Genomic DNA, 23,155 nt, shown 5'->3' with positions numbered 1-23,155 from the left:
AGGCAAGGATGAAGGATGTGCTCATCCAACAAGGATTGATTGATGCTCTCTTGTGCGAGGAGAAGTCGACCACAATGAAGGTGTAGGATTGGAAATGGTTATAGATGCAGGCGGTGAGTACCATCCGCATATACCTAGCAGATGAGGTGGTGATCCATGTCTTAGTGAGACTTTTCCGACGGTGCTATGATCGAAGCTCTAGGAGTTGTACATGGTGAAATCTCTCACCAACACTCTTTTTCTCTGGAGATAATTTTATTAGCTGCGGATGACTGAGGGACAGAGCGTGTAGGAGCATCTAAGTCACTTTTAGAGATCCTCACCGATCTCCTCAGCGTTGGCGAAAATATTGAGGAGAAGATCAGGGCGCTGATTTTGTTAGCGTCACTTCCACCTTCGTATGAATCCTTAGTGACTGTTCTTCTAGTGAGAAAGAGCACCATCAAGATGAACGAGATCACCGCGGTGATACTCCAGAATGAGATTCTCAAGAGAAAGAATCCAGCTTCGAGCTCCGCTAGTGATAGCTTAGCTTTGGTGGTTTCTGGAGAAGTAGAAGGCGATAAATGGAGCGACAGGAGATCGCGACGAGGGCGGTCCAAGTCCAAGAGAGACTTGAGCAAAACCAGATGTTACCAGTGTGAAGAGTTGGGGCATCTAGCTAGAGATTGCCTTCAACTCAAGGTTCAGACGATGGCTGCCGTAGCGACGGCCAGTAGCGATTCAGAGGGAGATGTCCTTAAAATATCTAACGATGTATCTATTTCTTCTCAGTAGTGGATCTTAGATTCTGCATGTACCTATCATGTATGTTGTAAAGAGGAGCAGTTTGACTCTCTGAAAAATAATGAAGGCACTGTTTATCTGTCGGATGGATCGAGCTGTACGATCAGTGACATCGGGATGATCAGCTGGAGAACACATGATGGTGCAGTGAGAAGATTAGGAGAGGTCCGATACATACCCAATTTTAGGCAGAATCTTATCTCACTGAGTAGACTGGATTCGAGAGGCTACAGGATGGTAGCTGGTGGAGGAATCCTGAAGGTGCTACGCAGCAATAGGATTGTTCTGAAAGGGAAGAAGGGGAGGAGAGGACATTATTACCTAACGGGGAGCCCAGTGCGAGGTAGAGCTTCCAGAGTCAGGTGGAGCTCTAGGTAGAGGTGGATCTGGCACGAGACAGGAGACTCGGGAGGATGAGAAGCGACGTCACAAGGTGAGATTCCTATTGCCGTAGGATGATACCTCGAGTATGTCTCAAGTCAGGAGGAGCACAGCATACGACGGAGATGGGATCGAGCAACCTGACTCGACTCCTATGTTTGTCCATCCATGATCAGCAGGCGATTGTCCCAGGGCATGGAGGTGAGGAGATCCAGAAGCTCTCAGAGTTCGGAAGAGGTCGAATATCGAGTCGAGGTAGAGATTGTTAGAATTTGATGCCTCGAGATTTGATCTATATTAAGCTCATAACGAGGTTCACGATGAAAAATGGAGTCCAACGAGACCAATATCACCTCAAACGGAGCTCGGACGGAGGAGATATGTGCGAGAGAAGTCGGTACAGAACCCGGAGCAGCGGAGGATCGGGTAGTGCACAGCCGACTGCGTGGACCACGTGGGTGTTTCCCACGCATTTTTTGCAGTCCACGATACATTTTTATGGACCGGTGCACGATCCAATGGCATGGGGAGCTCCTAGTTTCGATCCAACGGCTCCAGGGGTTTTCTGAGTGATTTAAGGAGGTTCTCTTGGGCAGTTTTTGAGCCTTTAACCTAATCTAATACGGATTTAAGGCCTTTAAATGGGCCTGATCATGAACAGAAAAATGTGGTGGCTCGGTTTTTCGCCATAGATAACCTAGAGAGAGAAAAAGGGAGCAGACGTGCTAACAGAAGCACGAGCAGAGGCTCTAGGAAGGCTTCTGGATAGTGAACAGCAGTCACTTCAGGGGTTCAGGGGATCTTTCTAGAAAGAGAGCTTTTGTGAGGGAGAAATTTTTGTGAGGGAGAAATTGGGTGTACAAGGGTTGAGGATGAGATCTTCTCTTGTAATATTTCTTTTTCTCATAGTGAAGTTTGCATGCTCCATGAAGGCGAACTCTTTTTTGACTGATCCACATATTTAATTGCTTTCTTTTTTTTTCTTTCTTCCTGCTGCATCGCGTGGTATCGAAAAGATCCTAAAAAATGGTATTCTGGCCAGACATCTATCCAACATCTAGAACATGCGATCCATCCATTTTTAGCAATAGCCTCTCGTGTGTAATCTATTCACAATCCAAAGGTACGTTTTAACCTTCTTCGGCATATGGTAGCCTTTTGGGTTGCTTTGCAGCAAGGACAAAGGATATTATCTCCTAAACCTATAATATGAGTCAACAATATTGAACATGCCATTGTTCATGAGCTTCCATCCTTTTGCACATCTGCTTTATATACTTGAGGGTCTAGAGATGGAAAAGATCTTGCATCACTTTGAGCTGTTTTGATTCTTGGAAAGAGAGTGGACCACACAAGCTAATGACCTATATCATATTTCTCCAAGTCCACTATGAAACAACAATAATGTTGCTCTTAGCAATCCTATGATAAAGTTCTACGAAGAGATATAATAAAGACATTAGACCTTTCCAAGAGTCTTCCCATAAATGGATTTTATCCTTATTGCCCAGCTTGAAATAAATACAGTTCTAGAAGGCATCAAGCCCCCTACTAATGTCTTGTTACTAGAAATCTAGTTTTGACCCCTTACTACTAATTTCCATACTAATGCCGTTCATGAATACCTATGCAGTTTTGGCCTTTGTAATATTCATTTCATTAAAGAATCCAGTATGCTTCTTTTCTCCAACTACTATTTATAGAGCGAACATTATTAATGCAACCTAAGTTTTTGGGCAAATTGAGTCAACATAAGTAAATGATACATAAGAACCAGCCAAAAGAATTAGCCTAAAAGTATTATTTGGATTTTTTAGTCATGTATAAATATTAAAAAAAAATTTAATAAATAATCGATATAGAATTAAATATATGCCTATATGGATCCTCACATACTCTTTCTTTTTAAGCCATAACGTCCTCGCCAAGCTAAAAATCTAAATCTATTTAAATCCAATTACAAACATCATAATTAGCTCGTGATCAATCCAAATAGACCCATGTTGGATCCTCTATTTAGTATGAATGATATATTAGAGGAATGATGGATAGAGGGGAAAGGATCAATAAAGGAGATGATGGATGGATCTTTTATTCATCGTTCCGTATTGTTCCGTAAAATATGAAAGGATAGATGGAAATGATTCTCTCCTTTACTTAAAACAAAATAAATAAGGGAGAATGATAATATTTGTACGATATTTTTACTAAGCTATCTTTTGATAAAATTTTTTATTATTATCAATTTATAACAATACTTATTTATACTAAAGAAATTGAGTAATATATAAACTTATAATTTTTATAATTTATGATTATATAAAAATTATACTGATATATAATTCTAATTTTATTTAATTCAGTAAAAATTTTATAAATTAATTATATATGAATAAATTTATTTATATATTAATTATATAAATAATTAATTTATTTATAACTTAGTTTAAATAGTTAATTAATTTTATATAAATAGTTAATTAAAACATTAAATATAAATAAAAAAGAAGATAATTCTAATTATTTGCTTATGATTATGAAAATTATATATTAAAATTAAAATAATTAGTAATAAAATTTAATAGTATTGGATAAATAATATAGATAAAATAAAAAATATATAAATAAAATGGATGAAAAAGTGAAGAAATATTAGATTTTTGTCAAAAAATTAATAAGAAATAATTTTGTCAATGTAAAAACCCATCCCTTATATACTTTATCCTTCCTTCCTTCTCGGAAGATGCAAATTGGTGATCCGTAATGAATAGAAATCTCTTTTTTTTATCTATCCTTCCTCAAATTTTTTGAATCAAATAGTGGATCAAGACTATCTATCATTTCAATTCCATCCACCTTTTTTCTCATCACTCTAACCAAATATAGAGATAATATCTCCTAATCCACATAAATTATAGGCTAAATTCGTTCTGACGTCAATCTAAGATCTCATTTAAAAAGATTGATCAAAAAGTATGATTCAAATTTATTAAAATTATATAAGTATCCAAAATCTATCTATGATATAGTCAATATAAAATCAAACACACATCTATAAGGATACAGATCCAAGAATATCGTCTAGCAGGGATGAAAATGGGTGAGGATTGGATTTCCAAAATTTTCAATAAACCCAGCTTAGCAACTCGGTTCCAACGGTGCAAAATTTGGCCCCTCGGCTAGATATTCCTATCCTTAAAGCAGAGCTGCCCCGGTTAGCAGGACCTTGGTGTTGTTTGGAGATCGTACTGGGTCCCCCCTCATTTATCATCTACTGGCTGGGACATGCATCCGGTAACTTCGCATATGGACAAATACGGTTAGGTCAGCTTCGTCGGTGAAACAAGATGGCAAGCAAATCTAGGTGAATTTAGAATTTAGTTTTTAAGATTTATTTTTGACAGTCAACTATTGTTTATTTCTACGTCACTTTTCTTCCTTATTTCCATTCAACTATCTCAATTCCCAGACTATCGCACCAAAAAACTCGAGTTCCTTTCAAGCTATTCACGTTTCACAAGTATACATGAAATCGACGGCTTTTGGAACAAACCTTAAATCAAACTTGTTGCGGCCAATCGCCTCATCGTCCGATCGTCGAGAAATGGGCACCTGCAAAATGAAGTCCGCACTGACCGGAGGCGGCTCCGGCGGGGACCCTCCGACGATCAAGTCAGAGAGGTGACTGGGCAACAGTAAAAACGAAGACAGAGAGCTCGATCGAAGGGAAAGAGAGGGAGAGAGGGAGCGAGTCTGTGGTTTTTTGGGAGTCGAGGAGTGGACTGAGCGTGATTGATCGATCCCCTTGCACTATTGCCTTCCCCGGTTTATATAGTGGAGCACAGTATGGCGCCGTCATTAATGACGCAGACAAGTGAGGAACTGTCAACTCACTGTGGACTGTCAGAGTCGCCGTGAAAATGTCACATCGCCGTAGGGGTTGTCAAATCACCAGGGTTGACAATGCCCCTGGCAGGACAATGTCCCGAGACGGTCGAGCCGCATGTCGCTGTCAGAACTGACAAGATCTGGCGGCTGTACGGCGATCGGAGGAGCCGACCGACCCTAGGTCGGTGGCCCGCCGAGTGGCGTCGGGCCCCCCCGTTGGTCGGCGAGTTTTATATGAGTCGGCCATCGGAGCTCCGGGTTCAGTCGGTCGGGAGGGATACGCCCGACGTACCTCCAGTCGGTGATGGGCCGTCAATTGGCCAGTGATGGCGTCTGCCAATCGGTCCCTCCGACTGTTGGTCAGTCGGTCGGTCCCTCCGGCCATCGGTCGGTCGGTCGGTCGGTCGGCGGATATTCCCCAACAAAATTTTATGGAGAACAAAATTAAAAAATAATCTAATAAATAATCTTGTTTGATTAGATTAATTAGTTCTCATAAACAAATCAAATCAAATCAATCAATCATCGACAACGCAAGAGATACATATCTGAGGACAAAATCCTCTCAATTCTCCTTGGTATCCGGATAGCCAATCCCATGCCTTCTTGTAGGAAAGACTACAAACAACAAGCCACATATAACCCCTACCCCCAACGGCAAGATATCCAAAACCTCCTTGGTCTCATGCTTCGGCTGTGGATAAAAGCAATCAACAACGTTCTTATCTCTCAACGCCACCGACGCAAACACGAGCACCGAGAGCACCGCATGCACAAAATCTATGAATCTTAGCCTGTACGTGGACAGTTCCGGCAGCGCCGAGGAGGCTGGCGGGGGGTAATCGAAGAGCCACATCCCTCGGAGAGTGGCCAAACCGTAGTATAATCGCCCGTCCGGCAATCGAAAGCTATCGGTGAAGCAGGCGAGGAAGCAGGAGGCAGCGAGGAGGAGGAGGAGGCTTTGCGTCATGAGCCGGGTGACAGCGTCGCAGGAGCCATTCTTGGTGAAGACCGGGGTGAGGAGCTGGAAGGCGAGGAGGGTGCCGGTGGGGAGGAGGTTGACCAAGTGAGCCGTGCTTGTTAGAGCCTGAGCTATTGCTAGTTGAGAGTGAGAGATGGGGGGTGGTGGGAGGGGTTTCTCTACCAGGCTTTCTTCCTCCTCAGAGGACTGCGTTTCGGGAGTTTTGGTGGTTTTCTCTGTTGGTGGTGGTGGTGGTGGTGGTGATGGTGGTGTTTCTTTGATGCTTTTGCTTCTGGTTCTCACAGGCATGTTGTGAAGAGTGGAGATCAATAGAACTACGGTTTGTGTTTGTGTTTGTGTTTGTGTTTGTGTTTGTGTTTTGTGTTTGGTTAATAATGATGAGTTCATATGTACATATGTAGGGATTATCTTATCTTGCACGGAGACGCTTCGTTGGGGAGTGGCTTTTTTGACACGTTCTAGTCCTGGGCCACAGATGATTTGGTGGGGCAACGCGTGAAGCTACGGATGACATCAAGCCGTATTCCATCAAAGTTCTATGACACAACACGCTTTGCCACATTGGGATTTTTGCTTGATAACTGAAGCAATTTGGATTTTGGAGACTAGTAAAGGATTAGGTAGCGTAGGCGAAGTTTTAATGCATTTGCCAGCTCTGATGCTCGAATTCGAAGCATTGGATCCTCAGATGGACCCATTTGATCAGAGTATGGTCCTTGGTGTTAAACAAAAATATGTTATGGTGGCACTTATTGGATTAAGTAGTTTATTTGATCATAGTAGCCGATGTTGTATTGGGCCTCCACAGGTTTAGAATAAGGGACACCGTATTTACTCTGGCAACAACTTCTGCGATTCCAATTATTGTTTTTGGTTGGGATTTCAATTATTTGATTTATGGGGTTATCACGATAGCCCAGACTAATATTATACTATTTCATAATCTAATTCATGATTGATTGATTGTAGATGTTATCATTGGGAACATGACATCTGGGTAGCGTCTTGCATCCAAAGCACCTTGAGGCAAGATGTGATCAATGGTATGTTGGATAATTAAATAGTCCAATAAACATCCAAATCTAACAGTTGCATGCAACATTTAAAATATTTCTGACACAAAAAGGTTAATTATACATATAACTGCTATCGCATATCTTAATGGGGGTTGTAAAATTGCATACGATATTTTTTTTATTTTTGTTTAAACGTGGACAACTTTTCATTGATTATGTCAAAACAATTGAAGCAGGAATGCTCAAGGATGAGGACTCAGTCTAAATTGCGGACAGATGGTATTGTTACCACAATTACCAAATTCGCAACTATAATCCAGATGCCATACTTTTCTCAAATTAATCTAGATGCTCAATTTGGACCTAGACCATGACAGATTGCCTACAAGAGATTGCCCATGGTAGTAGGGGGTGGCATTTTAGTCCGGTCAGGTAGGATATGGATTAGGTTAAATATGAGTCGAATCAAAAAACCATCAATCCAAATTCGATCTATTTATCAATAAATTAAAAATTTAGATATAAATCTAATATATTTGTTAAACAGATAATCTGATTTGACCTGCATAGCTTATTAAATATGTTAAGCTAGATTAAATGGATTGAATAAATTAAATTTTAATTGATTAAATAGATTTAAACTGATTAAACAGATTAAACAAGCCTAGTTAAATAGGATAAAAATAAATTAAGTAGATTAAATGAGTTAAATGAATTAGATTATAGTTTGATCTAATCATTGAATAAGTCAAAATAAGTTAAATGGTTCAAATGAAGTCAAATTATTTTATAAACAGATTTAAATTGATTTATCCGTTGATCCAAATCCATTTATGTCAAATTCATATCTAATTAAGATAGATCATTTATAGATCAAATTGATAGATCAGATCATAAATTATGCTATTTCCATGATAATATCCTATTTGAAGGAGTTATTGAAATCATTGTCCAAACATATCAAAAAATTAATAATTAGGGTTTAGGTGTTTGACGACAGATATTCTCGCGACAGGTTTGTTGCGTAGACGTTTTGCTCATTGCCGGACAAGTTCAGTTCTTGCACCGAGAGCGCACCATCCAAGCAAAGATGTAGCAGTTCAGCGCCTCAAGTAAACGGCATCCCTCTGCAGCAAGAAAGGGTAGCCGATCCCCCTCCTCCTGGAAGGAAACACCACGAACAGAAGGCTCACCACGAAACCAACCACGAACGGCACCGTGTTGATCACCTTCCGTGGCATCCGAGGGTAATAGCACAGCACCACGTCATTGTGCGACGCCGCGAATGTCAGAAACGCCACCAGCGACAGCAGCGCATGGAAGAGGTCCGACCACATAAGCTTATACGCCGCCGGCTCCGTCGGTCCCTTCCGGCGCCCGTTGAACGTCCAGATCCCTCTGAACGTTGCGACGCCGTAGTACAGCCTGCCGGAAACGGCTCGGAAGCTGTCGGTGAAGGTGAAGAAGACGCAGGAGGCGGCGCAGAGGGCGACGAAGGCGGCCATGAGCCAGCGGTTGAGGTCGTCGCACTTGCCGTCGTTGGTGAGGAGGGGGGCGAAGATGGTGAAGGTGAGGATGGTGGCGGTGGGGAGGAGGACGTTGAGGCGGGCGGTGCCACTGAGGATTAAGTTGAGGACGTAGATAAGGTTCGGCTCGTCGGCACTCTCATCTTCGTAGCGGTCAGAGCGGCCGTCATGGGGTTCGATGAGGACTTTGCAGTTGTCGTCGTCGTCCATTGCTTGGGAGATGAAAGAATGGAGGGAGGGAGGGGGAGAGAGATGTTGGGTGGGGTGATTTGTAGGCAGGAATTTTGGATGCTTTGGTAATGGGAGAGAGGAAGGTCTTGCGCGCAAGTTTTTGGATGATGCTTTTGTGGGACAGAAAGAAAGGATGAATCCAGGTAGAGCTTTCGGTGCCTGCTTTAATTTTAGAACATGGGATTGCTTCACCTACACCACCCTCGGATCATGAGATCTTTCTTTCTTTTCCCTTTCTAATTGTGCTTCCTTTTCTTTATTTTAGTGAATCAGTTTGTTCGATGTGGCAGTACTTTTGCTTCCCATTTCCTCAAAAAAAAAGAAAAAAAAAAAAAAGGTGGCTACCATGTGACCAGGAAATTTGGTTTCATATTGAGGCAAAAAGGGCGCGCAACACCCATAGCAGTAAAGAAGCCTGGGAAAGCTTCAGAAAAAGTAGCACCAGAGCTGCCGGTGATTTGTTACTTGCAATCCTGAACCATGGACAAGATAACGGATAAGATCTCGAAGCCCTACCAATGAGGAATATATATACGGCAAAGACTTCAAGAGTGGTGAACAATTATCTTAGGCGGATGATGATGGTATCAAAGAGGAATGTATGTCAGAGACTTCAAGATTTATGAACAATTATATTGGGTTGCTGATGCTCATGAACTTCTTAAGAGATACCTGTCAATGAGTCTATCTAGCCTTGAACATCGTTCAGCAAGAAATGACAGCGTTGTAGAATTCAGATGGGAGCACGTTCCAGTGAATGGTCACCCAAAATCACTTCAAGAAATCACTCTTTATTCTCCAAGTATTGCTCTGCATTAGATCCGCTGACCTCCTATCAAGCATCATGCCCCCAATGGGGCCAGCATAACCTTGCAAGCATGTTGAACTTAGCGTAAAATAATTATCGTTATATGAGAGGATCATCTTGGGGAAAAGCTGCGTCAAAACAGACCATGCTATTGCTTTGATCAGAATACACCAACCATGCACGTTAACTGCGAGCTCACTATCGTCGGCACATGCCTCAACTTAGAAGACCCAAAACAGGGGACGGTAGTAGTGCTCTAAGCGTTAAAATTCACAAGCTAGCAATAAACCTTCTTACTCTTCGTTATGAAAGGTCAGATCAACCCAAGCAGAATGCAGGAAAATCCATAGCTCAAAAACTCAACTGTGTTCGTGGCAAGATATTTTGCAGTTTGCTGCACTCTTAACGTTAATACAAAAATATTTTGTAGCAGAGTTAAAGAAATTGTCCCAACTTCATGTTCAACAGATGAGACTAAACAGTGAATTCTTGGCAATTGAAGCTAAAATACACGGGATGTACAACCAATTGAACCCTGTACGTCTTTACTGTTGTCTCACATACATGAGGGGCAGAACCTATTGCTTTGGGAATCTCAAAAAATAAAAAATTTATACTTTCCCGAGGGAAACAAAAATCTAGATTTTCCCCCTTTTTTTTCTTGAGTACATGAATTGTAGGGTCAGATGTAACCATAATGCATACAAAGCTGATGGAAAGAGGAGCTCCAGAAGAAATCATAGGTATCAGACTGAATCCTGACACCTGAGAGGAATGCCCTCAGGGGGATAACCATCTTCATCAGCATGTTTAGGAAGGCGCACAGATAAAGATGGTGAATGACCTGTGAAACAGACAAGCATCACACAGATTTAATCACAGTTTGATGAGTATGGTTTGAATCCAAAAATATAAAGCCACATAGGTGAAATACCATCAGCCATGTCCTTGGTCTTGTGAAGAAGAAATGTCCCAGAAAGAATTGTGATAAAGCCACACATCTCTGTGACTATTTGTGTCGGATTTTGCCGATCCCAATCCTGCAAGTAATAATATGACAATAAAAATTGTCTTCATATATGTTCTCATGCACCAAACCACTTACTAGGCTGTAAATATAAAGTTGGTGAACTTCGTGCCTGTGTGTGGGTGAACAGGGAGGGATTTCAAAATATCTCAACACAAACGAAGGCTAAGCCTAGAAGAAAATGATCGAGCATCCTTTATTGATAAAGCAAGAAGAATCTAAGAGATTTTATGTCAAACATGCACGAAGGCAAAATGTTTCTACACACTGGATCAGTACAGTGGTGAAGTTAAAGAAAACAAGATTGTTAATGTTGCAAGAATAAATCATAAGGGATCATCAACCGAGTAATTGACAAGAAAAGATGCAACTAATGTTACTGTTGTCTGAGGGTGCGCTCGGCTGCTTAACAGCACAAGAGATTCTGCATGTCTTGGGTTTCAAAAAATGAAGCACCACAATGACATCTAATGTATCTAAATTTTTATTTTTAGAATTCACCACAAAAAACCTACGATAAAAAGTAGTGAGGATACGAGATGAAAGGAGGGTACAGATTAACTTACAGATCAAATCTACATTATTCAAGTGAAAATAGAAATGATGACCCAATCAAATTGTTTTCATGTTCATTTCGTCTATTCCCTACAGCTATGAAATTAATTCTTAATGATGACATTTATTTGTGGTCTAAATGCCAGGCAGCCATTTAGAAAGACAACAATGAAATCCCTATCAAGCCACCCAACAGTACTACATTATCTGCAGCCTTGGTAAGAGGTGATTTGTTTGCTGCTCATATATGTTATATAACCTGCTATTGCATGTCCATTCAACATTATATCATTCATTACTGAGGTGCTTGAATCCAATCTAGGATCCACCTTTTCTACCATGGAACATAACGGCTGCCAATAGCAATGTTAATATTAAACATTTAACCTTTAAAATTTCACATAACTTCCTCCAGAAATTGCAAGGAACACCTCTTTTTACACCTGCAATGTGTATATTCTCTATTACATCAATGGTTGAATGAAAGACATAGATGGTACATGTGAAACTACATTATTTTGTGCCAATTTACTGGCTTATAAGGCTCCAAAAAACATAAAAGGTTAAATTTGACTTGATCAAGGTACTAAACGCTCTCCTACCTCATTTGCTAGGTTGTTAACCATTAAACAAACGGACAGTATATGGCTTCTTTGGACACTATGTCACCATGCATGAGTTCGTGTTATTCGATTGCAAAACATGTTTGCATTCACATGCTTCTGATTTTCACAGTTAGTGAGCAAGTCTAACATTTAAAGGCGATCAATATTATTTTGTCAATGCTATCAAATGACAATTGATATGTTTCTAATAACTGGGGAAATAAAAGATAATCTTTTGACTTCTGAAAAAACTCAGTGATCCAACAACACAAATATTAAAGCAAAAAAAATGCCATCTGTTTAGTTCAAAAATCCTAAAATATCACCCCAAAACAATCAACTATGAGAATGGATGTAGAAAGAAATGTTTGTTTTCTTCTCTTTATAGTCCAAAGGTCACAAAGTTCCGTTTCTGTATTGGAATTGGCACACCAACAACAAAAAAGTTTCAAACATGTCCACCTTCTGCAAGCAATTCTATGACCCAACTTCTGCACCACCCAAAAGTTCCCCGTGCAGTGAGAGAGGTAAAAAGCTGAAAGCCATACATCTTCAAACAGAGGTAACCTTAGTCCATGAGCAACCATGGTTGGAGATATTAGTGCAAATAATTTGAAGATAAATTACAGATATAAGTAACACCTAAGAGGATAGTCACAAGAGTTGAATGTAAATGGGAATGACCCCAAAGGTTTGCAAGGGTTAGAGGAAAGCAAGGAAGATAAAGGATGACACAAGACAATGCAGTGACTTCTGATGACTGCTCTGAAAACATCAAAGTTGTCACAAGAAAAAAATAACTAAACAAACTATAACGATTATATATTTATCTCTAAAAAAAATCACCAGAAAAGAGTTCGAATGAAGAAAGTGGTGACATATAGTTTTAAGATCAATCTTTTCAAAAGATTGAAATATGCTGTACCAAAAAAAGATTAAACTATGATATTTGTCATTGAAATTTGATGATATACACAGACACAGAATGCCAAATCCATGACCACAGACCAATATTGCATGGAGACAGACATGATAATCAGACTCAGACTCGTGTCCAAGTGTATGACTCAGCAAGAGGGAAGAAAAAGGAGATAAAGGTTTAAGTAGAAATAAATAATTTTAACTAAAAAGATAAACTTAAGTATGACATAAAAGAAAATATTAGAAATATATTATTTCCTAAGGTCTCCCAACATGCTCGTTAAATCTCCTGATTAGCTTAAAGATTTTAGATATCTACATTCATGACCAATCTCTAGGAAGAAGAAAAGCTCACTTTTGACACTGTTATAGTGGGATAAACTCTTGGTTGGAAGAGTTCAGCTCTCTAACAATTATTAGAAAGCTCCAATTAAAAAATATTAAATATTCAAGTGCCTAACATGTTTCCAACATGGATTCTGGGAGTTGGATGCAAGTGTGCACGTAACACAACCAATGACCAAAGCTCAAGCATGGAAAGAAGCCAACGAGATTCTCTGGTCGACCACCGAATCTGTTATCTTATTGGATCATCTCAAAGAGAGGCCTCTTAACATAAAGCATGCCCTGCACATAACACAACGTGACCTTTTCTATTAGCCCACAACCTGGTTCTCTCTTTGTGCTTGTGTTCACTTTTTGGGGCATTTATGACATTATCCATTTTCTCCTGAGCCTTCCAAAGAACATTAAAGCCACACGAGGTAACCTGCTTAGAGACTTACACTGGTAATGTCAAAAGCAATATTAAGGAGCACTGACAAGCGTGACCAGCTACTGTGAAATTATGTTGATCAAAACAAGGATAAACTTGTGGCCTTATCTTTTTAAAGTTGTCATTATCAACTAACAAATTGGGTAATCAGAAAGAAGCTTTGCCACATAGTTATGAGCTAGTTACAAAGATGACTGCTTACTTGGCAGTTAGTTTGCATTTCTTACTCCAAGAATGTAACATCAGCCAGCATTTAATGTTAACAACAAATGATCCGGTGTCATTACTCAAATAAAAGGTTCACAATAATGGTTACCTTGAACATGATCACACTAGCCAAAATGGTTAAGGATGTAAACATCACATAGTATATGGGTGATACAACTGCTGTGTTGAATGTATCAAGAGCCTGCAAATAAAAATGAACTTTAAACATATCCACAAGCTATTAAAAATCAAAGGTAGTACCTAACGACAATATCAATTAGCAATAGTTATCAAGAATAAGAAATTTAGTAGAGTAACAGACATGAGAAAGTTAATAGCTGAACATGGCAAATATTATATTTCCTATTTCTGTTCCTTCACAGATGTAAGAATAGTTCTTTACAGCAAAGGTGAAAGTTCACCACCATTCCATTGAGTATATAAAACAGAACACCGAGGAGATTAAGAGGAATCAGTCTCAGTCCCTCACCCTAACAACTATACACTCACCAAATCCCCACACTCCAGACATAACAATAATTAGTTTTTCAGACTATCCATTTATGCATATTAATAATAAACAAATGAGCTTAAACTAGTTACATGACCTTAAATTGGGACCTTGAAGGTATATCTCCTAATCTTCCAACCAGCCTTCTACATTTGATGGAAGGCTTCTCTCTTGCCTGAAGTAGTTTTGAAACATCCAGGATCACATTATAGAGGCTAAGATCAAATTCAGCAACCGGTAATAACATTTTGCTAGGTCCTTCCATGAAGTCTTTGCAACTTAAAATATGCTCCACAGCCGACTTCATTTTAATGGTAAAATAAGAATTGTACCCATTAATGAACAAACATAGCCATTTAACATAGAACAAAGTTAAATATCTCAAATATATCTAAAATTCTGGCATGAGAGATTTTGATGCAATTTACATTGTTTATTATTTTGGTTTCAAGTTAAAATTTTGGTGTGAAACACCTCATGCACCTACCCTACCAAATAAAGCACAAGGAGAGGTGTATAATTTTCCCAGCATCATTTCAGAAAAGATCATCTCTGATCAATATAAAAGAGAACAGGACCTTCTTCAGAGTATTGCAAAGACTACACACCATCAACAACTTTGGATAGAAAGAAAGAAGGGGCATACAGAAAAAAGCTAGTGTAAATACACAGCTTCTGATGATCTAGTGTCTCATAAGTTAGAGATCTAACAATTAGCAAGACTAAGGAGAGAACTGAAAACACATAAATTATAGAAGAAAAGTGATCAAACATGCTAAAAAGGTAACAGGTTTTAAGAATAAAATAGTTGCAAGAAAAGCAAAACTTGTAGGCTTTTATTTTCTAAGGCAGTTATAAAAAGATCTTGAGAGAAAAATCTACAGATCGTTGTTATTGGCTTGGTACAATTATATCCGTCCATCAGGCAATGTACAAAGAAAGCTAAGTACTAGAATTAGCAAGAGAATTCCAGTGAGATTGGAGGCACATATGAGAGACTAAAAATTAATAAATAATGGTGTATTGATGCTGTGGTAAAACTGATGATTTTTCAGTAGCATAAACCTGCAGCAAGAATGGCCTCTAATACCTACTGACATAGATGCACTTATTGTTAGTACTCAGAGGAAAATGACAAGGTGAGCCATTTGCAATGTAACATTGACTGCTCATATGGGAATATAATCGAATTATAAATAGGAACTACAGAAGAAAGCTTCTAAATAATTCATACTAAAATAGATTATATAAAACAGTAGAATTTGGGAAACTATAGTGCAGGCAATTTGCAGATGACATCATATTAAATTAAAAAAGTAATATACAGTTGGATCTTTTGGTGATATTGTAAAACAAACACAAAAAGGGTCTAGATCATAGTAAAGCTACAAGATAAAATTTAAGTAAAAATCAAAGGATGCAACAAAATTAATCCTGACTTGTGAGGTTCATTGAACAAAAGCGCCAATACAAAACAATATTAGAAAACAATAAAGATATTCAAATTTAAGCTACCAACTTCTCTACTTAAGGAGGAATAACATGAATGGACAGATGGTCCAAGAAACATAATCCTGAGCATATATGCCATATACACTGTCAATTCTCAAAATCAAAAGTTTTCTTTCTAATAAAATTCTCCCACAAAACCTGTGAAAATTAGATTAAGAAGTCAAATAGATAAGGCCCTTCCTGCTAGATTTATAAAATATTAAAAAATAAAAACTAGAACTTAAGTTCATAGTTTTGCATTCTTTATTACTTGATAATTAACAATCAAATATTAGCATCCCTAGCATCTGAAAGCATACAAATAAAAGAAAAGGAAACACATTAGTTTCATCTCTAAATTTAAGGCTACTATTATTTATGGATTAAAACTTTCAAAATACAAAGCAATCCATAATTGTGGGTAAATTTCAACAGTTACAATACAAACATAACTACACTTTTTTGGTGAACAGAAAAGATAGCCATACCTTGTTCAAATAGTTCACTTGAGTAATCACACATGCAACTACAACTATCGTGAAAGCCCAAGTTTGGGGATAAATTAACTGATTCATCCCCGAAAATGTCAACTTCAGAGCTATCCCAAGAGCTTTCACACTCATGACCTGCCCATGTAGAAAATTAAGAAAATGAAAATGCTATGGTGACATCTGAAATTCAAAAACATGGAGCCAAGATAATTGAGGATGAGTGCCATACACAAGAACATACCGATAGAGAACCTATGAGAGAGCAAACACCAATGTACACCATAATATGTGTCTGCCCATAAGGGGGGACAAAATGGAATATAAGTACAAAAACAGCAGCAATTACTACTGCTGCATAGAACAGAAAAGCTGCAAAAAAACAACAATTATGCCTTAGCAATTAGCATGAATCATTATGCTCACTGAATAAAAGAATGACTTCAGCCTATGCTAATTTGTATCAGGATGAACTAAGATGGTTATTCCCTCATATAATTGGGATAGTGGAAAACAGCCAACACCTGGTTCAGTAGCCAGATCCCATACTTCCTTAACAGATTCAATCTCACGCTCCTGAGGGGCATGGAGCACAATTGTGGTTGATCCCACAACACAAAGAACACAACCAAGAATGCCAAATATGTGCAGCCTCTCCCGTAAAATGATATGTGCAAGAGCAGCACTGTAAGACAAATAGTCGATGATGGTACATAGACATTAGAAAATGCAATACACACACACACACACACACACACACACACACTAGCTAATCCAAAAGTAATTTGACAGGTGACTGGGGGCATGCCTGATGATTATGCTAAGTGCACCAAGAGGAGTGACCAAAATAGCTGGAGCAAATGCATAAGCTGCAAAATTAGCAACTTCCCCAACAATCACTGTTGCATTAGCACCAAATTATTAGTATCTGTTCCTCTGAGAGAGGGAGTAGAGGGATGGTTAAAAGCCCATCATATAATCAGCTGAACAAAGAAATGAGTAAGTTTAATAGCAGACAAATGATTAAACTTGAAAAACATGCCTTCAAACAAAATTCTCAATAATGACATTAAATGAAGTGGTGCATTATTGTAAAGTGCCAAATTCAAAAAAAGAAAAGAAAAGAAAAGATATCCATAATGGTTGGGGTGCATTGCCATAGAAATCAGGGTAGGAGGTGATTTCAGAACTAAATATGTGACAAATACATCATTTACAAATTAAACAATGACATTGCATAAGAAGAGAATTTCAAGAAAAGGAAGATTCATACACTCCATCAATAACTGAGCCTGATCTGGTGTATCATGAGAGAATTTAAATTAAAAATGTGATCCATCTTGCCATAAAAAAATAAGAAAGTCAAATTGAGTTCTTCAAATAACCTTTTTACTGCTTTTAAGTATAACAAATTAATTCCATACAAAAAGTTAACTGCATGGCCTAGAGACCTGCTGTAAAAATTGAAACATTTCTTAAGCAAAGAAGCAAAAAATGACACCACATTTGATTCAAAGGATTGAACACTCACTTGTTATCATTCCTATCCACCAAAGTGGTTCATACAAGTAAGAATAGCCTCCAGATCCTGTTACAAAGTCATAAAAAGTTAAAATGCTTCAAAGAAAACACCAACCCAAAGAAATTAATACAGAAGGAAGCTGAAGTGCAACAAAAGTATAGCATCCAGTATAATCATGGATGGTTAGAGCCATAATCAACCTTACCACAATCTTCTAAGGTGGAATATATCAATCTTCTCCACGTTTCAAATCATCATTGTAGCATTTAACAGGGAGCAGAAAATGTTTCAGTTAATGTGATCTGCTTTTCTTGATGATATAAGTATGTTTCACCTGGCAACTACATTTCAAAGGTCTATACTCATAAAAGTTCATGATTTCAAGCAGGTCCAAGGGCCAGATATGTGTGGCTGACTTATGTTGCTTAGGTGTGAGCATTGGGAACTGCAAGTGAGGATAAGCAGCAAACAGTCAGCATGCAAGCAAACATGGCACAAATGATAAAATTTGGAGTTTGGGCAATGCATGTGGTTGAGATTTGTTCAGGCTTTCCACACAGACATTGTGAGGAATTCTTCATGTTGAGCGGAGTCACAATTGCTTAGATGCTAAGTCAGGATTTTCACCCAAGGTTTTAAATATTGTGGGACAGGACCATCCCAGTATTTCCACAGAATAGGATGCCCTGCATACTGACACTCATGATGGTGAATGCCTTGTCCCATCCCAGTCCATTTCCCAAGTTGTTGTGTCCCAACACTGATAATGGTGTCCTATCCCGATGCTTGTGATGGTGGGGATGCCCCACCATCCTACCAATATTTAAAACCTTGCTTCCACCAAACAGATGAAGGGCAGGAGCTCAAATATTAGAATGAGGAAATATAGAACTGGTGCAGACAAATCAAGTCCAATGCTGACTGGTTTAGGGTTTAGTTGAAACCTTACCAAGGTAAAATGGGACTAGGTTAAGGCTTTGATCCAATAGAATTAGCAGCTCTATGACTGGCCCAAGAGCTTTGGTGTTAAGCAGAATTAAAGCTGGATCTAGGTCAGATGAAGAGCTTGAGACAGCCTGAAGGGCTGATTGCAGCAGTGAGCAAGAGAAGCGAGAAAGTCAATACACAGATTCTGGTTCAAGTAAAAATAATTGAGCCAGACTGGCTTTAATACCATGTTGTAAATCAATAATGTGGTGAATATGTTCTATATTCCATTATATCATACATCAAGAATTTATATGCAAGGTTACACTACTACATGATAACGTTACCATCATGAAGAACAAAATACAAAATTTATCAAAAAAAATGTACAGAAACAACAAAGACATCTGCAGAACTTTTGGTCACCCTAATAATAATAAATGATCACATTCACCATAATTTGTTTCTTAGTGGTAATATTATATCAAGTTACTTTTTCGCTAGAAATGTCCACATCAAGCTAAAAGTTAGAGTAAGTAGTAATGACTCCGTAGAACTCAACACAAGCAACTTCACATAAAACTGCATGTTGATAATCTAGAAAGTGCAAATTTGCACCCAAAAATCTAAGCTGACAAACAAGAGACAACAGCAAGGTATGGCCCCATGGTAGTACAAACATGAACAGTCCGTTTTTCAGCATCACTTCACTCTCCCATGACTCTTAACTCTTCTTCAACTGCAACAAACATGATCTCATGCTCGGTAATTAATGTTTATAAAGGTCCACTAAATCCAACCACTGCAACCCCCAATCCCACAAAACCCCAAAAATGCAGACTTGTGGAAAACCCATAGAATAAAAAATGAAATCAACCATCCACCAAATAAACCAAGAAGGATGGCATGCATAAACTATTTAAAAACATAACAATAATAATAGCTCATCTACTGTTTTAAAGAGACCCCCACAAACTTTGGCAGTCTTCAGTCCAGCACGCTGATGCTATATTTTCGTATATGGCACTTATAGGTAGGTCAAATACCTAGAGTGTGCCCAAACAACTTGCTTAGGCCTAGGCCAGTCAGTTTTCGACCATCTTTCAGGATGGAAGAGGCCTTAGGCGTGGCAGGTCAAGGTACCAGGCTTGTCAAGCAGACAAATAATGATCCCTATCATCTCTCATCATGCCCAAATGCCTGATGTTTGACAAATATTGGTAACTGTTGATAGAATGTCTAGTCACAATTTTACACGAATTATCCATCATTTGAAAAAGTTGCTGCATTAACTTGAATTCTTAAGCTTTTTCTTGTAGATGACCAACTTATTTTTTTCTAACAATTTGTATGGAAATGTTGTATTCTATTAGTTAGCATGTTATGTGACACCAATATTAGTCGCTTCATACACATAATAGTGTTTACGTAATGGGCTTTTTATTTCCTTTAAAATTTTGATGTGTTTCTAATTTCATAGTTATTTTTAAATATTTCCAATTTTAGTAATTTTTTCTTATTGTTTTACATAATTCCAATTTTAGTTTTTTTTTTTTTCTTATTGTTTATCAAACATAATCCAACTGAATGCCTGCTAAGCATTGTGCCCTCTACCTAAGCACCGTGCGCTCTGTTGGTCATGTACATAGTATAAATGCCTTTTAATATGTTACTCCAAATGCCCAAATATGATAAACTGAGCAGTATTAGTAGCAACCAAAGTTTCTTATTGAGTCTTAAGGAGGTAGCCAAGGTTTTAAATCATGTTGAATGGGGTGCCCAATTTCTCCATTGAATGAGATGCCCCAACATCCTACCCTATCCCAACAGCAGTCCCAATCAAGCATTCCAGCAAGTACCTCCATCTCCCTCACCTTCTTTCCTTTATTTCTTTCTCCAATTGTTTTTCCTATCATTTCTTCCTTTCCTTCTAACCTTTCTTTCTTTCTTTCCTTTTCCTTTTCTTCTTCATCCTTTCCTTTCTTCCTTCTTTCCTTCCTTTCTTTCTTTTTCCTCTCCCTTCATTTCCTCGTTTTTTCCTTTCTTTCCTTCCTTTCTTCTCTTTCCTTTATTTGTTCTCTCCTTTCTCTATCTCTTTTCTCTTCTTCCCCATGCGGGGTTTTGGAGCCTCACCCTTGCATCAATCCCATTTTCTCACATGAACAAAAGCGAACCGGGAAGCCACCCGTCCTTCCAGGATTCAAAACATTTGAGCTAGCAATTGAACTAAATTCCATAAATATGACACATGGGAGTAGGTGTCTCTTTTTCAGAAGAATGGTGTTGGAAACAAGCATTGTTGCTAGGGGAAATCCAAAAATGGACAAAAATGGTTAATGATCCAAAAGGCATATGCAACCCAAGTCTTCCATCTAACCATGTGAAGTACAAGTTATTTCCAGTTAACAACGTGAATTTACTATTATTTTATACCATATTTCTATATAACGAGGCAAGAGAAGATTGAAAAACTATATTTAAATTTCAAAAACATAAAATTCTAGGGGATTCTCAAACAAGAGTCCTTCCCTGCTTCAATCTCCATGACTCAATTTTATAACCATGTCCTAGTAACCACCTCCCCCCCACCAACCTGCAAGGGGGTAGATGGGTTCCTTTTTCAATCAGAAGAAGCAAGGTATGATCTGACAAAGGGAACAATTGATTTTAACAATTGATTTTATGTTGTTCACTATGCAAAATGGGGAAAGGAATACTAGTAGGAGCATTTTGAAAATAGGTTCAGAAAACTAACTTATCAGACCCTGCAGATAAACATCCTAAATTAGCTCAAGCATGCTTTTGTTGAAGATAAATTGATAATATATACATGTTTGAGATATGTACAAAAAGCTGAATCCTGTAACTTTCTGTTCTTAGTTTTCCCTGCTTTAGTCATTATTTGGGCCTAAAAATAGTTTAGATCCAAAATGAGATCAACCAGATCTCATAAAACATGCCAAGAAATTTTAGGTTGCTTTACAGAGGGAAAAAAACTTGAATCACATAGATTTTGACTAAAAGATAAGTAACTAATGCACATACCTTAGTATTTGAGTAACATGACCTATATAGGGATGGGAAGGGGAATGCCTGTGATAGGTCCTGATAATATGATTGATTCATGGACCTCAAGATTTTCCTTTTTCTTCTCTTTTACTCTCAGTAAAGATTCCAAGCTTCCACCAAGCACATTCTCTTCCTCCTTATCCTATTATATCTCATAAGACTTTCAAGTTTCAATCAATCCCTTAGCAGTGCTTTCTGCTACAGACTGCAATACTATAAAAGTCACAATGTTAATCTATCAACTGGATAATAATTAAAGATAATATAAATTCTTCCCATTACTGGATATCTGAAGAAAAGTGAACCTTTCCATAGCTAATGACAAATCATGTTTTCAACTGAGACATTTGGACGTATAATCTCCATGTACCTAGTTTCCCCTATCCATCCTCCAGTAAAATTAATCCACATCAATGCATTACGCGTTCTCTCATTTAGATTCAACATGCTAGGCATCAAACGTTGCTCCAATTTCTCATTTACTGCTGAATACATCTGAGTGTCAACTCTCCAACACCGATGCAACAAAGTCCACATAGAACCCTTCCTATCGCTACCATACCACACAAAAGACACCCTTATCCTACTAAATTCCAAGAAAGGATGTAGCATTATAGTTCAGATCACCAAATCCCACAAAAAGACCACCAAATAAGGCACGAGACAAAACCATTATCACATAGAGATCTAAGAAAATTATCTCAGCAAGAATCCACATTTCAGATGAGCAAATCGGTCAAAATAACCATCAAAAGAAGGGGGAAAGAGAGAGAATCGCAAGAAAGAAAGCCAACAAAGGTATCTCCTCCGTACCTGCCCTAACACCGGCAGCGCCGGCCTTCTTCAAACCCTTCTTCTTGATGATGAAGCTGGCGCCGATGAATAAGCTCGAGGACAGCGCGAGGATGAGGCCCTTGATGTTGTCGGTGGACATCCCGGTATAGGACTCCACCCAGCTCCCCCCCGACGCCGCCCCCGGCGCCATCGCGGAGAAACCCTATCGATCCGGACGCTACCTCGAGATCCCCGCCTCCCGTCCCGCGGAGTCGGCCATGGCGGCGGCGGTGGCTGGTCAGCGGGAAGGTAAAGCACCCACGCCGCTAGATTCCGGGACGTAGGGGTCTGCGCGCGCGGCGGAGAGGCGGTGGCGGCGGCGGGGTGGATCGGTGGTTGTAGTGGGTCGTCGCCGTCCGTTGCTTCGGTCCTGTCGGAGATCTAGAGGCAGTGGGCGGAGAACTCGCGGAGAGAAGTGAGAAGACGTAAAAATTATAATGAGGTAAGCCGGGAATGGAAATAGAACGTTCGCAGGGAGGCGACTGGAAATATATGGTGGGCGGTGGTTGTTTGTTTCTTGGTTTGCTGCGACACGATGGCACCAGAAAAAGAGAAACCGAGCTGACCGCTACATGGCAATACGTGATTGGAAGAATGATGTGTGG

At 39.0% G+C, this 23,155-nt stretch overlaps 3 protein-coding genes across 3 annotated transcripts; all 3 read right to left on the bottom strand.

Moving 5' to 3' along the window:
* Positions 1 to 5,513: 5,513 nt before the first annotated feature.
* Positions 5,514 to 6,414, bottom strand: LOC105037387 (protein DMP3-like). Its single transcript, XM_010913063.4, has one exon. The coding sequence runs from the start codon at positions 6,323 to 6,325 to the stop codon at positions 5,621 to 5,623; it is 705 nt and encodes a 234-aa protein (XP_010911365.4). The 5' UTR covers positions 6,326 to 6,414; the 3' UTR covers positions 5,514 to 5,620.
* A 1,606-nt stretch (positions 6,415 to 8,020) lies between these two features.
* On the bottom strand, positions 8,021 to 8,926 carry LOC105037398 (protein DMP7-like). Its single transcript, XM_010913072.4, has one exon. It carries the CDS (start codon positions 8,787 to 8,789, stop codon positions 8,154 to 8,156), a length of 636 nt encoding a protein of 211 aa, XP_010911374.1. The 5' UTR covers positions 8,790 to 8,926; the 3' UTR covers positions 8,021 to 8,153.
* A 1,060-nt stretch (positions 8,927 to 9,986) lies between these two features.
* On the bottom strand, positions 9,987 to 22,945 carry LOC105037408 (probable magnesium transporter NIPA4). Its single transcript, XM_010913080.4, has 9 exons — positions 22,530 to 22,945; positions 17,730 to 17,786; positions 17,007 to 17,097; positions 16,723 to 16,883; positions 16,443 to 16,570; positions 16,199 to 16,336; positions 13,818 to 13,910; positions 10,553 to 10,658; positions 9,987 to 10,462 (listed from the first exon to the last, which is right to left on the bottom strand). The coding sequence occupies exons 1-9, from the start codon at positions 22,699 to 22,701 to the stop codon at positions 10,365 to 10,367; spliced, it is 1,044 nt and encodes a 347-aa protein (XP_010911382.1). The 5' UTR covers positions 22,702 to 22,945; the 3' UTR covers positions 9,987 to 10,364.
* Positions 22,946 to 23,155: the final 210 nt, after the last annotated feature.

Source organism: Elaeis guineensis, chromosome 1, assembly GCF_000442705.2.
Source record: "Elaeis guineensis isolate ETL-2024a chromosome 1, EG11, whole genome shotgun sequence".
NCBI classification, from domain to species: domain Eukaryota; kingdom Viridiplantae; phylum Streptophyta; class Magnoliopsida; order Arecales; family Arecaceae; genus Elaeis; species Elaeis guineensis.
The sequence above is the reverse complement of the archived record's forward strand: the minus strand, read 5'-3'. Positions and strand labels throughout refer to the sequence as shown.

Excerpts from the sequence above, each read along its gene's own strand:
- LOC105037387 (XM_010913063.4), bottom strand. The coding sequence starts at position 6,325 with ATGCCTGTGAGAACCAGAAGCAAAAGCATCAAAGAAACACCACCATCA.
- LOC105037398 (XM_010913072.4), bottom strand. The coding sequence starts at position 8,789 with ATGGACGACGACGACAACTGCAAAGTCCTCATCGAACCCCATGACGGC.
- LOC105037408 (XM_010913080.4), bottom strand. The coding sequence starts at position 22,701 with ATGGCGCCGGGGGCGGCGTCGGGGGGGAGCTGGGTGGAGTCCTATACC. Across the intron at positions 17,098-17,729 it reads GTGGATAGGAATGATAACAA|TGATTGTTGGGGAAGTTGCT; the intron begins GTGAGTGTTCAA and ends CTAATGCAACAG. Across the intron at positions 10,659-13,817 it reads CTAGTGTGATCATGTTCAAG|GATTGGGATCGGCAAAATCC; the intron begins GTAACCATTATT and ends TATTACTTGCAG.